The sequence below is a fragment of the Ornithorhynchus anatinus genome, chromosome 9 (genome assembly GCF_004115215.2).
Source record: "Ornithorhynchus anatinus isolate Pmale09 chromosome 9, mOrnAna1.pri.v4, whole genome shotgun sequence".
In the NCBI taxonomy this organism is placed as follows: Eukaryota; Metazoa; Chordata; class Mammalia; order Monotremata; family Ornithorhynchidae; genus Ornithorhynchus; species Ornithorhynchus anatinus.
Genome location: NC_041736.1, coordinates 55,918,319 through 55,933,351, shown reverse-complemented (window position 1 = coordinate 55,933,351; position 15,033 = coordinate 55,918,319). Strand labels below are relative to the sequence as shown.

General features: G+C 46.2%; 1 protein-coding gene across 1 annotated transcript in view; it reads right to left on the bottom strand.

Annotated features, from left to right (window-relative positions):
* Positions 1–15,033, bottom strand: part of FANCL (FA complementation group L) — a 47,923-nt gene that overhangs the window by 19,643 nt on the left and 13,247 nt on the right. Inside the window, exons 5-7 of the mRNA XM_001510884.6 lie at positions 12,676–12,776; positions 10,734–10,830; positions 5,005–5,073 (exon numbers count right to left, since the gene is read on the bottom strand). Coding sequence (XP_001510934.1) covers positions 5,005–5,073; positions 10,734–10,830; positions 12,676–12,776 — 267 coding nt within the window. The remainder of the gene's footprint in view (positions 1–5,004; positions 5,074–10,733; positions 10,831–12,675; positions 12,777–15,033) is intronic.

Genomic DNA, 15,033 nt, shown 5'->3' with positions numbered 1-15,033 from the left:
GGAAAGGGACTCTACCCAACCGGATCATCTTGCATCCATCCCTGCGCTCAGTACGGTGCTGGGCACATAGTAAGCGCTTAACAGATACCACAACTCTTCTTATTATTGGACACCAATAACCTCTCAGGGTCGCACCTGGAGAGTCTCCAGTACTCTACCACTCTTGACTACCGGACAGAGAGTCAAGGAGAGGCCTGTCCATTCCATTCCCAGCTCGGCCAGTGGCTAACGAGTGGAGAGCAATCTGCTACAAGCCAAAACTCCCCTGTGCTGGGCAGCAGCGACACGGTAGAGAGTCAAGGACAGAGGCTCATCTATTGCGCAGAAGGAGGCGACGGTAAACCACTTCTCTATTTTTACCTCTCTAGATCCACTACCAGAACGACTGCGGTTGGAAGTGGGGCGTTCCGGAAGAGATGCGTCCGTGGCGTCGCTGTGGGTCGGACTCGGCTCGACGGCGTAAGACGACGACGACGGATATTAACACCAATCAATTACGGCTGCGTACGCCAGTGTCGCGGGACCGAGGGTGGGGTGACTATCAAATGCCCGAAGCGTCCAGCTCCAAGCGCCTGGGCTTCGACCCGGAAGGGAGAGGGAGTAGGCGGAGACCGCGCAGGTCGCGTTCCGCGAGCCGAAGCTCACTTCGACGTGGCCGAAGGCCGGGAGGTTGGCCTTCCTCGCGTGTGGCCACACGGCGGTTTGCACCCGCCCACCCGTGATCTCACACACCGGTCACATCGTTAGTTTCCCGGCCTCGTTAGTCATCCATTTTCAGGAACACGACCCGCACGGAGGAATCTAAATAGGGAGTGGTCAGCGGAGGGCCAGTTTTAAGAACAAGGGCACCACGACAGGCACGAAAAACAACCGGCGCCGGGGGCGGGGGGAGGCAACGCCCGGCTCCTGCCCTGAAAATGCGTCGGGCGAACGTAAAAATATTTCAGCGGAATAAGCGAAGGCACCGGCACTTATCACGGAGAGGCACTCTGTGTCTATTTGGCTGGAACGGCAGCTTCAACGCTGTCCTTGGTGAGGCTTTCTTACGACTCGAAATGTCTCCTCTGAGCCAGAATACACTGGCTGCTGCTGATCATGCTGTGAGACACCTGCACTGGCTACTAGGCTTGTCATGACGCACAAAACCCTACCATCTTCAGCGTGACATTGTGCAAGTTATAATTATTCATCCAAATGAATATGTCAGAGCAGCAGCAGCAGATCTCTCATCAGAGCAAAAGAAAAATACATCAAAACATTATCAACCCAGCGGGGAGACAGGGACCATAAGGAAAATTACCCATTTTTAATATGGATGCCACAAAGCCGTGGCGGTTATTTTACTACGGGAAAAAAAAAAGGGAAATGAAGATCTTCCAAGTTTCGAGTCCAGAAGCACTAAAATGGAACTCGAAATAGGCAGAGGGGAAAGAAAATGACCCGCAATCAATTTCCATATTCTCCCCGGTAAGGATCTGAGTCTGTACTTGTGTGCGGCTTCCCCGTCCTATCCGCGTTTCCATCTAAGGCGCTCGAGGATGTTAAAATCGAAAGGAGCAAAACCTGCCGAGATAAGAATTGAATGTCGAATATCCCGCGACCCAGGGAAAAGGAATATTCGGTGAGCAAATGCGATCACCCGGGCTCAAAACAATACTGTCAGCCTGGCGCCGGCGACCGCTCCATAGGCATCCCACAATTCCTCCCGCCGACGGCATCACGATGTCGAGCCGGCGCGTTAGGAAAACGCGTCTTCTGTAATGTCGGATTACTTAGAATACTCGGAAGAGTGAAATGTTTACCGAATAACGCGTTTGTTTCGGCACATTCTACGACCGACAGCGAGCGGGTCAAGCGTATACAACTCTTGAACGGTAAGAAGGAGGTACGGAGTTGGCCTCGTTCGATCTCCCATTATACCGCAAGGCAAAACTGACAGAGACGGAGGAAACGAGGAAAATCCGGAATGGACGCATATCTTCGGGTGGTGGTCTAGACTGAGGCACATTCAAGGAACCCCAAAATGAGTGAAAAAAATAGCTTAAACACGTAGAAATGCAGTGACCGCCCAAGTTCATTTTAGATCAGGTCTCCACCGCCAAAGTAAAAGCGAGAACCGAGGCAATTATCCAGATAATTCATTCAAAAAATACTTTTGATTCAATTATCTATGTGACAGATAAAAGCTTCTTTTAGGCCTGAAGAGTTTAGATAATAACCCCAATTTTCCACTTCAGAGTGTAGTGCGGGACTAGCCTGAGAGATCTATTTATACCACGGCAGCCTGTTAGTGACTTCTTAATAGATGTGCAGAGCCCATATTTGACTGTCATCTTGCAACTTTGAGTTCCATTTGAACCTAATTGATAAATGTGCTTAGGGCTGAATGTACCTTTGTCCCTATCTTAAAATATTATTGATGTCTTATTCCCAGAAATGTTGTTTTAAAAGAAAAACTTCTAATTTCCTCTTGAGGGCAGGGAGCGAATCTAACTAATGCTGCTGTATTCTTTTAAGCGCTTAGTACCACGTTCGGTATAAAGTAAGACCTCAAAAAGAACGGTCATCGATAGCTTCGGATTTACAGAAATATTATCAGGGTGCGGATATTTGCTTTTGGGGGGAAAGTTTTTAATATTTTTAATATTCCCGTACATAAATACACCACTATTTTTATGACAACACCCAAAATGACTGGAAAAAAAAACCCAGGAAGAGAAACGAACCGAAATGCGAACACAAATTTCCAACCGATGACAGTGTAAGGGAATAAGTTTCATATACCAAAAAACCAACTTTCCCGGTCTGCGATATTCCGAAATTGCGGCCTGAATATTCAAACACAGAGCGGATCACAAATTAACATCCGATAACTTCCGGTTCTAAGATAAACGGCAACGCTTACATTAGACAACAAAATGCTGTCTTTAGAGGGCTCGAGAGAAAAATACATTTTCTTGACTTAGATGAACAATAAAGAGTAACACGGAATCTCACAGCTCACAGCATATTCATTCAGGCAACTGAAAAAGGTTATTATTTCAAGCTACTTGTGCTTAGAAAATATATTTCCTTTAGAGTCTGAAGGTAGACAATATCCTGGATATTTTCCTCTCCCCATTCACGGCAAAGAGTAACAAGCTCCACCTGATCCTTACTAGGAGCCGACCCGCGTACTTTGCTCCTCTAATGCCAACCTACTCGCTGGGCCTCGGACTCGTCTACCTCGCCCACATCTTCCCTCCGGCCTGGAACGCCATCCCTCTTCATCACTCTGCCCACCTTCAAAGCCTTATTAAAAGCACACCTCCTCCGAGAGGCCTTCCCTCAGTGGAAAGAGCCCGGGCTTGGGAGTCAGAGGTCATGGGTTCGACTCTGCTACTTGTCAGCTGGGTGACTGTGGGCAAGTCACTTCGCTTCTCTGCGCCTCAGTTCCCTCATCTGGAAAATGGGGATTAAGACTGTGAGCCTCACGTGGGACTACCTGATGACCCTGTATCTCCCCCAGTGTTAAGAACAGTGCTCTGCACATAGTAAGCACTTACAAATACCAACATTATTATTATTATTAAACCGTCATTTCCTCTTCTCCCACTCTCTTCTGTGACACCCTTGTGCTTGGATTTGCACTCTTTATCCACTCAAACCTCAACCCCACAGCACATATATACGAATCCATAATTGATTTATTTATATAAATGTCTGTACACACCCCTCAGGACAGATCTTTAAACTCCGTCGCATCCCCCTTCCTGTAATTTCTTCCCGTGTCTGCCGGTGCCGCTAGATTAAAACTCCCCGAAGGAACGGATCTTTGTCTAGGGAAGTAGCGTGGCTCAGTGGAAAGAACCCAGGCTTGGGAGTCAGAGGTCGTGGGTTCTAATCCCGCCTCTGCCACTTATCAGCTGTGTGACTTTGGGCATGTCACTCATCTTCTCTGTGCCTCAGTTACCTCATCTGTCAAATGGGGATTAAGGCCGTGAGCCCCACGTGGGACAACCTGATTACCTTGTACCCATCTCGGTGCTTAAAACGGTGCTCGGCACATAGTAAGCACCTAACAGATGCCATCACCGTTATTATTATTCTCTCTATTCTACTCTCCTGAGCACTTAGTGCTCCACACAAAGTAAGTGCTCAATGAATATCGTTGACTGATCGACTTAAGGCTCATGAGCTGACTTTGCCTACTGAAAAAGATTGGATCTACAAGTAAATCCATTGGAGATATCAGTAGAAGGGATTAATATCTGCCATGAAATACAAGAGGTGGATAACTCCTATTGTTTGCTAGCTCTTTTTATAGGAAAACATCACTAGGAAATGGGAGCATAGACCCTTTTTTTAAAATGGTACTTCTTAAGTGCTTACTATGTGCCAGGCACTGTAATAATAATTCATAATTATGGTATTATTTAAGCGCTTACTATATGCCAGGGACTGTAATAATAATGCTAGTATTTTTTAAGCGCTTACTATGTGCCAAGCACTGTTCTAAACGCTGGGGTGGATACAAAGCAATCATGTGGGGCTCACAGTCTTCATCGCCATTTTACAGATGAGGTAGCTGAGGCACAGAGAAGTGAAGTGACTTGCCCAGAGTCACACAGTTGACAAGCGACTTAGCCGGGATTTGAACTCACGACCTCTGACTCCCAAGCGCATGTTCTTTCCACTGAGCCACGCTGACGTAGATACAAGTTAATCCGGTTGGACAGTCCTTGTCCCACATGGGGCTCCGAATCATAATCCTCATTTTCCAGATGAGGTAGCTGTGGCAGAGAGAAGTTAAGTGACTTGCCCAAGGTCACACAGCAGTCAAGTGGCAGAGCCCGGATCAGAAAGCAGACCCTTCTGAGTCTCGGGCCCAAGCTCTATCCACTGGGCGACGCTGCTGCTTTGCCCTTAGAGGTTTATCACTCACCAACTTCTAATCAGGTACACAATATAGGATATATTTCAGGTGAAAGGGAAAATTCTGGCAATTAAAAATGGAAGCGATACCTCCGACGTCCAAGAAACAGCAAATGGAATAGGGAAATCCACCCAGCATTCAGGTGCTTCTTTAGGATACTGGAAAAAAAAGAAGAAAAAAGAGAGGGTTAGTCACTTTTACGTGGATGCAAATATAAGTTGACATGTTTTAGAACATTCTATATCAAATCAGGGCTCGAATAACACTGAATTCTCTGGATGACATTTGGTCCCGATACTTGCTTTTTCGGTTATGATTTCCAAAGTCTATTGTTTTAACAGACCCAAATTTCCATCGGTCCATCAACCCGTAGTATTTATTGACTGCCTACTGAGTGCACCCCATCAGCACTAAATAAATTCCACCAGTTGGCTGATAAGACGAGAGGACACACATGGAAAAGTACTACAGTTAAAAGACACGACCCCCTTCCCTCGAGGACTTCACGGTCTTCGAAGGGAGACTGACACCAAATATATTATAGGTGGGAGGAGGAAGGAAACACAGAGATGGTCAAGTGGGGAAGTAAATACTTCTAATGGTAGACAAAGACCGTATACTCTTTGTACGCAGGGCGCGCGCTTACCAATTCTATTATTTTTTACTCTCCCGAGCCCTGCACACTGTAAGTGCTCGATAAATACCACTCATTGATCGGCGTAAGTGATTAAGTATAGAAGTGCCCGGTGCGGTGGTGAGGGAGTGTTGAAATGGGGGCTGGCAGATGGGACCGAGCTTCAGGGCAGATTTGGATAAAGAGGAGCGGAGGCAGGAGAAGAGGACAGAATCAGAAGGATCTGCCTTCTAATCTCGGCTTCACCCTGTCTGCTGCGTGACCTTGGGTAAGTCACTTAACTTCTGTGGGCCTCAGCTACCTCAACTGTCAAATGGGGATTAAGAGTGGGAGCCCCAGGTGGGACAGGGACTCTGTCCAACCCGATCGATTTGCATCTACCCAGGGTGTAGAACAGCGCGGGGCACATAGTAAGCACTTAACAAGTACCGTAATTAGGAGCAGGTTACGGGAGGCATTTCTGATCTTCTGACTCCGGTGGGGGGGTCTAAGAGCTTACAGTTTGTAATTACGGTCACTGAGATGGGTCTGATGGCCATCTGCTGGTCCAGTATACTAGCCCTCTAGAACGTAAGCTCGTCGGGGGTTGGGAACGTGTCTGTTTATTGTCGTACCGTACTCTCCCAAGTCCTCGATACAGTACTCTGCATACAGTCAGCGCTCGACAAATACGATCGAATGAATATTCCACTCAGCTCCGCCACAATGAGTACTTAAGTATCATCACGTACCTATCGGGATCCATCGCAACAACACGTGGGAGGAGATGATAGGTCAATGCCTGAAGACTAACCCCAACCCTTGAACAAGTCACTTTTCTGGGCCTCAGTTACCTCATCTGTAAAATGGGGAATAAGGCTGTGGGCCCCATGTGGGATATGGACTGCGTCCAACCCGATCAGCTTGTATCTACCCCAGTGCTTAGTACGGAGCCCGGCACGTAGTAAGAACTTAACAAATACCAAAAAACAAAATTGTACTGTCCCAAGCACTTAGTACAACGCTCTGCACAGAGTTAGAGCTCAGTAGACAAGAGTGATCGATCAGCAAGCGGAGTGCACGTTGCGAAAAAACTAATCAAGTCAAAAAGACTCTTCCGGAGTCAGAGATTTGTGCAGACATCAATCACTTCTGCAACAGAAAGAAATTAAGCTAGTAAATGAATAATCAGTAAGCCTACACTGAAATGAACTGTAGGCATTAAAAAACAAACAAAAAAACCATTTTACAGTTGTCATCTTTATGGTAGTGGGCAACGCTTTTCACTTTGAATTGACATATTAGATAATGGCCCCTTCATTAGATGATCTTTGTGAGGAAAGAAAAAAAAACAAGACTTACATTCATCTTTGGAGGGTATGACGTAAGGACCAAAATAAGAAATATTTTTATTCCGGTTACAGAGATCTCGACTTTAAGTTATATTCTCCCCACAATTGTTGTGTCATATAGACTTAATAACATCGACGGTAATACCAGCATGTCTTAAAATACATAGTGAAACTTCAAATAAAAATACACAGGGGAGCAGACTGCTTCTGAGTATTCTTAATACGGGCACCATTTAGATATCAAATTTCTATGTCACCCAGCTCATGCTTTATATATTAATTTTCTCTTGTGGCAAGCTTAAATGCCAGACACATTTTTAAAAAGGACAAACACAATTGATCTTTTCATCACTACGATCTCCGAAATAGAGCTGATTGATGACTACATGGAACAATAAAAAGTTGCATTTTCTGGAGGGTTTTCTTCTTCTTTGTATTCTAATACTTCCCCAATAAATCTGGCCCTGCCCGCTCCAAATACTGGTTAAAAAACACTTAAATCCTAGACTGTCAAGTTAGATAAAACAACTCGGAGCTGGGTATCGCGTTATGATCGATCACCAACGTAAAAGAAACCGGATGGGTAGACTCCTCCGAGTCTCGCGGTGTGTACCGCCCGATCGCGCGTCTCCAGGTAGGGATATCACAGAGGGAGAAATCCCGGAGGGAGAAATCCCGGAGGAATACGGAGAGCAGCCGGGGGAGTTTGCACAGGAGAGACCGGAGGAAACGGGAAATGAAAGTGAGCCAGTAGATAGAGACGGTAGTTCCCGCCGGCTCTGGAGTCACAGAGGAAGGACAGATTGGAATTCCCTTTATTGATTCCCCCCTCCCGGCCCCACGGCACTCATGTCCACGCCTGGCATTTACGGATTTATATTCACGTCTGTCTCATCTAATAATAATAATGATGGTATCTGTTCATTCATTCATTCAATCGCTTTTGTTAGGTGCTTACTATGTGCCAAGCACTGTTTTAAGCACTGGGGTAGATAGAAGGTTATCAAGCTGTTCCACGTGGGGCTCCCAGGCTTCATCCCCATTTTACAGATAAGGCACAGAGAAGGGACTTGCCCGAAGTCACACAGGGGGCAAGCGGTGGAGCCGCGATTAGAACCCACGACTGCTCTTTCCACTAAGCCACGCTGCTTCTCTTACTATAGAGAAGCTTGTTGTGGGCAGGGAATGTGTCCCCCCACCTTAATAGTAATAATAATGCTTATAATTATTATATATATTATAATATATAATAGTAAATATAATGCTTAAGCGCTGGGGGGATACAAGGTGATCAAGTTGTCCCGCGTGGGGCTCACAGTTTTTAATCCCCATTTTACAGATGAGGTAACTGAGGCACAGAGAAGTTAAGTGACTTGCCCAAAGTCACACAGCTGGCAAGCGGCGGAGCTGGGAAACTTGCATAATAGTACATGCTTCTTGAGGAGCATGTACGCATTCAGTCATGTTTATTAAGCGCTTACTGTGTGCGGAGCACTGTACTACAGGTTTGGGAAAGTACGATACAATAATAAAGAGTGACCATCCCTGCCCACGACGAGCTCACAGTCCAGAGGGGGACCATACTACGTGCGGGCATAACCATTTCATCGGACAACGCGGCACGCTCTAGTCAAACCACCTCTCGTTGTCCAAGAAGGTTCTCCATTAGAGGGCAATTAATAATTATGGTATTTGTTTTAATAATTATGGTATTTGTTAAGCGCTTACTATGTGCAGAGCACTGTTCTAAGTGCTGGGGTAGATATAAGGTAATCAGATTGTCCCACGTGGGGCTCACATTCAATTAGAGCTCTGGGCTCAGTGAGCACTTAATAAATACCACTTCCAAAAGCATTCCATTCCATCCCACCTTCTCAAAAGCAGCCCTCTGTGCCATAAAAGACACATATTAACGCCATCAATACGTGAACATCTAAGGAAAGTAGGGAATCTGATGGAGGGAGCCGAAATGCACCGCCTGATTCCCCACTGAAACAAGGCTTCTCAAATGTCAACCGCGCTAATGACAAATTCTGGGGCGCCCATCTGTACAGATTAAAGTAGAACCACCGGACTTGTGTCTACAGAGATCTCGGGAGAGGAAAACACCAGGAAGAACAGATTCGGGTAACTTGTTGGCCTTCAAAAAAAATGTGTTCCTTAACAGTGAGATTCCTGAGGAATCTCTTCTTCAAGTCTAGCAAAAATCTTCCTTAATCCAACCCATTCCGCCGTGTCACGACTCCCACGTTGGGATCCAACCCCCCGGCATGAAATTGTGCTAATGAAGCGGTAATCCATATAGGAGCTGAAAGAATTCCTGTTACACGTCCTTTTCACGACTTGCTTTAAATCACCCATTCAATTAGGACTCACTGAATGCCACCTGAATCTACGGTGCCATTATGGGCTCTGGGGAATACTAAAAAAGGAGGTTGACACTGGGACCGGCACTGCCATCGACAGCATTACTGAGCACCTATTGAGCACCTACTTTGTGCACAGCACCGTACCAGACACGTACGATAAAAGTAAAAGACATTCCTCTGGCCTCTGGGGCTCTGACAGTCTGATGCGACAACTCTGTGGACGGAAAACGTCAAGCATACGGATGACAGCAACAGGTAAGAGTCATTAAATTATACATAAATGGATAAAGAGCACATAAACCCAACATACCTACACAAAGGTGTTTAGGCGGTTGAAGGAGTGAAGTGACCGGGAAGCGGGACTTGATCAGGGAAGGCTTTTAAAAGGGATTTGAAGGTTGGAAGTGACATGGCTCGATGGATTTGAAGGGGAGGAAGTTCCATAATAATCACAGATAATTACCAACTGGTAGAGGTGGGATTAGAATGCAGGTTTTCGATTCCCAGGCCCAAGCCCCCTCCACGATGCCAAAGTGCTTCTCCGCTAAGCGCCGAGGACCACTGAGGACCACAGTAAGTGCTGAGGAAGCTATCCCACAGTCAGAGCGGACACAATCCCTGGGTTTTACGGTGTAAGAGAAGGAGGGAGAACCGGTATTCAATCCCCATTTCCCAGATCAGGAGACTGAGGAATAGAGAAGTTAAGAGTCTTTGCCCAAGGACACACAGCAGAAAAGTGGCGGAGTTGGGATTTAGGTCTCCTTTTTCGAAATCCTATGCTCTTTCCACGAGGGAAGGAATTTCCTGCAGTGGAGGGAAGGCAGATCAGATTTGGGAGAATCACTGCAAGGTCCAATTGGGAATTTAAAATAATAATACAAATTATAGTATTTGTTAAGCGCTTACTATGTGCCAAGCACTGTTCTAAGTACTGGGGTAGATACAAAGTTATCAGGTTCTCCCACGTGGGGCTCACAGACTTAATCCCCATTTTACAGATGAGGTGACTGAGGCCCAGAGAAGTGAAGTGACTTGCCCAAAATCACACAAGTGATAAGTGGCGGTGCCGGGATCAGAACCCACGACCTCTGACTCCCAAGCCCGTGTTCTTTCCACGAAGCCACGCACGCCGCTCACAACCTAGGCCATCTCCAAAAATATGTGAATCCTTGAAAATGAAGCCCAGAAAACGGTCACAACATTTTATCGCCGAACTGGAAATAAACGTCGGGAGTGAACAAAAATCCAAAGGGAGCCTAAAGAACGCCGGAAAAGAAACGATCTAATCAGTGTCTTTTAAGCCGCCTCATTTTTCGAAGAAAAGAACACGAAGCTCAATCACAGAGCCCGAGGGGAGAACGAGAATTCCAAATTCTAGGACCCAATTTTTCACAGCGGTCTACGTATGTACCGGTGTGTGGGTGAGCGTGTGCGGAAAACACATTCCTCTGCTTTCCTCTTCGTGCCAAGAAAAAACGCCTCACCTGAGCCTTTAACTGGAGAGTGATCAAATGCAGTCTCCCGGAAGTGTCTTCCGCTTTTAACTTGATGGTGGTGAAACGGGTATCCACATACGCGAGTCTGGGGAGAAAGAAAACGATGATAGTATGGGGGGGGGGGGAGGGGGCAGCAACTGGAAACGTTTCCTGGGCTCCTATTAATCTATTAGAAATATTAATCAGAGGAAGGCCCGGTGCCAGCCATTTCAACTGTTGGAGATTTACCGCCCGTAATACACAAGCCTACTGCTTAATGCAGTCATATATCTCCCGGTTATTTACAATGCGTGTCAAGGCTCACGCCGTGGTCAGTGAGCACTATGTTTCAGTTTTCCATCACGGGAACCTTTGGCACACACAGCGTGTTTCTGTCAGCCTCTACTTATGTACACATTAAGTTTCCTGTCAAACTCTTTGATCCATTTCTGCAGTTTCATACGCCGGGAGTCTTTCACGCTCTCTTTCTTTTGTTTTTCTTCTCGACGAACTTCTTTTTTATCATCGATACGGCTCTCGTAGAAAATCCACCTGGTAGGAGTTCAGCCGCTCGGAATCGATCCTCTACGGAAAATGCTGAACCGCCGCCGATTGCTTGGCGATCGTTTTCTTTGGGAGGAGGACAGCTCTACGTAATAAACACACTCTTGACATCTAACCCGGGTGCGTGTTCAAGATTACTAGTATTTTAAACATATAGCATAAGCCGGGGGGGAGGGTGCTCGTCCTCTACGTCGCCACAGACTCATGAATTTCTACAACGGAGACCGATACACTTCGAAATACATCACTGTGGAGAAATACGGTCCCCCGGGTAGTGTAAGCTACTGCCAAAAAGGTTCAGATTTAGCCGTATATTTGCTAGTGAACTGGGCACGTGGATATTTTTTGACATTTTTACAATACCGTTCTCTTGTAAAGATAAAAAGCGGTCTGAAAGTATCGCGCAACTTATCACCCAGACCGATGGCAAGACCCATTAGAGTTCAAAACTGGCATTAGCCTGTTGACCTAGGGGAACTGTTTTTTCGTTGTTGTTGTTACTTTTAATGCCTTAATACGTGAGTCCGGGCGCTTCTTGAGCTGGCATGCTGGGAAAATGGCTCTCTTTCCAGAGATTCTGGGCCATGGAACCACGGAGCTCTGTTTTTTGCAGCTAAAACAAATCAGAAGAAAAAAACCAGATCTGAACCAAAGATTTCGACTCGCCTGCATAAGAGTGGAATCGAAAGGAGAGATAGCGGCGATCTTTAGCCGTGGCTCTTTTACCGCAAAAGTCAAAAGAAACTGGGGTTTGGAGAAATGATATTCCAGGACAAGACGTCTGTGGTGCTGAATTCTCCTCAGAGGGCAGAGGGGAGAACGCTCAGGTCCTCTGACCCCCAGCCTGTGCTCTCTTCACCACTCCGCGCTCCTTAGTGACGGGCAATCCTTTAAATTACCCATTACATTTAGCTCTCTTCTCCCTCCCTCTTAGGCTCAGCCCAGGATTGGAAATATTCAGCAGGTGTAAGAGAAGCCTGACGAAGCCCACTGTGCATCGACAAACGTTTATTTCTTTCTTACCCTTTTACGTCTCCCCTTGTCCTTCTCCCTCCTATTTGCGATTTATTTTAGAGCCCAGTTAGACTAGACTGTAAGCTCCGGGACACGCTCGGTAACTTCATTCTACTCTCCCAGATGCTGAGAACAGTGCTCGGCACCCAGCAGGTGCTCAATAATTACAACTCCTCCACTGACGACAATCTTGAGTCACAGAGTTCATAATTTCACGATATCAGAAGAATAGACAAGACAATGCAACGGAACGTTTTTTAAATCGCAGGGAACACATTAAAGGAACCACTCTTCTCTGCAAATTGCCTGAACTCGTGTATTTGTGCAAAACAAAGACCTTCCAGAGACCGTTAAATAATAAAAATAAACATACTTATCCCAACCCAGAATCCCAATTTCCTCGACAATAGACGAATAGTACTGGGGAGGAGGCGAGGGAGCATACAGTGCTTGCTTTTCCTTCAAAGCAACTTCCTGTTTAAAAAAAAAAACAAAACAAAAACCACACATCACTCTTGGACTCCCCGACAGCGTATTCTCAATGACTGATTTCGATACAATTTAACTAATTTTCATTGTTCTAATCCACGAGCATCATTAGTCTCACAGAAAACTTAGCTGTCTCATTCTGCCGCTCCTCAGAGTTCTCAATAGGCTCTCTGACGGACGTGACTTATTCAGAGGTTCGCCGGCGGGGACCGGCCTGAGAACGGTACTTATGGTTCTGGCAATCTGGTCCAGGGAAACTATGCGACCAGAGGGAGATTTTTAAATCTTTGAACCCCTTTTCCCCTCCCTATTTCTCCAGTCGATGGTGAAGCATGAATGAGGTCCCTCATTGAGCACCGTGATTATCTGGTTGACTTGTTCCTCTACAGAGACACCCCAGGCGGATCAATCAGGCTCCGAAGTGGATTATGTTTTGGAGGCCTGAATTACCTGATCAGGGTGTCTATAAGAAACAAACTGGCTGGAAAAATGGCCAAAACTCTCCTGCATTTGATTCAACCAACTCGTTTTCTGAAGATCCCAGAAGAAAGACATCGAGTGGATGTAAAGGAAATATTTTTCAATAATAATAACGTTGGTATTTGTTAAGCACTTACTATGTGCCGAGCACTGTTCTAAGCGCTGGGGTAGATACAGGGTAATCAGGTTGTCCCACGTGCGGCTCACAGTTAATCCCCATTTTACAGATGAGGTAACTGAGGCACAGAGAAGTGAAGTGACTTGCCCACAGTTTCAAGGGGTTTTTTTTAACCTGAATTTATGAGTTTACTTTAGTTACTTGTTAACAGCTTTAGAAATCTCTTCGTTGGAGAAAGAGGCTGAAACCCATTAAGGAACGAGTTATGTTGATTAACAGTGGACTGCATTTATCCGCCGAAAACCTATTAGAAGATTATTAGGAGTTAACTGTCTTCTCCCATTAGATTGTAAGTGCCCGGAAAGCAGGGACCACTGTTTCTGTGGTACTGGAGAAGCAGTTCGTGGACAGAACTCTGGCCTGGGATTTAGAAGGACCTGGCTTCCATTCCCTGCTCCACCCACTTGTCTGCTGTGTGACCCTGGGCAAGTCATTTCGGTTACCTCACCTGTAAAACGGGGTTTAAGACTGTGAGCTCCTTGTGGGACACGGACGGTGTCCAACCTGATTAGCCCGTATCTACCTCAGAGCTGAGTACAGTGCCTGGCACAGAGTAAGTACTTAAAAAATCCCATAAAAACCAAAAAAACTCCCTCCGGTGCTCTTGGGACAGTGCTCACTAAATGCCCTACTCTCCCTTCCCCGCCATCCAAGCATCAACGCACGTCACTCTAAGGCATTTAACTCAAAAAAGGGCTGGAATCACAAACTTTAAAAGTAAATCTTTATGTCCCCGGACTATTTTACCACAGGTTCAGCAGAGGGAGCAGAACCCTGGCCCCGGGACCTCAGAGAATAGCACGGGCCGACCTCCCGCTGGGGTCCACGGCAGGCGGGCCCGGAGTCCAGAGCAGCAACTCAGAGAAGTTTGAACCCTGAGTTAAAAATTTAGCTTGTCACCTCTGGCACTTTTGACAAGTATCTCCCCAAAAGCCCCAGTGACCCCTGGAAAGTGTAGGCAACCAAATCCTTTGCTTCTTGTAGGGTTTTTTCCCCCCTTTCCTTCCCTGCAATTCCCTTGCCAGACCTGATTAGGGAGTTTGAAAGCACATCGCTCTTACCCAAAGGACTAACTGTGACCCAGCCATCTAACAAATCAATACCTCCGTTCCCGTGGCACGCAGTTAGCGCTCAGGGAGGGGCGCGCCTGCCACTGGAAGCCCGCACTAGGGAAAATAAAATCCCATTTAATCCTAGTACCAGAGCTGGTCAAAGAGTGAGGGAAAAATCTGTGTGCATATAGCCTGTAGTGACTAGCCCTATACGTTCAGCTCATAAAGGAGAAGGAAACGTGAAACGTCTTTGACGCTGAACTGAAACCCAAAAGGTCAGATTGTCCTATTTTGTATTCTTGAACATAATCGGCGTTTCTTTAAATTACAGCTATAGGAAGCGATAGGTACAGCTATGGCTTTTGACCTGGTTAATGACGCTTCTCATAACGGCTGCCGGCTTGTACCATCCTGCCATGATATTGCTGCGGAACCCATATAGATTCACCTTATTCATAACGGGACATTGTTCTTCCTTTCAACCATTCAATCAATAGTACTTATTGAAAGCTTACAGCGTGCAGGGCACCGT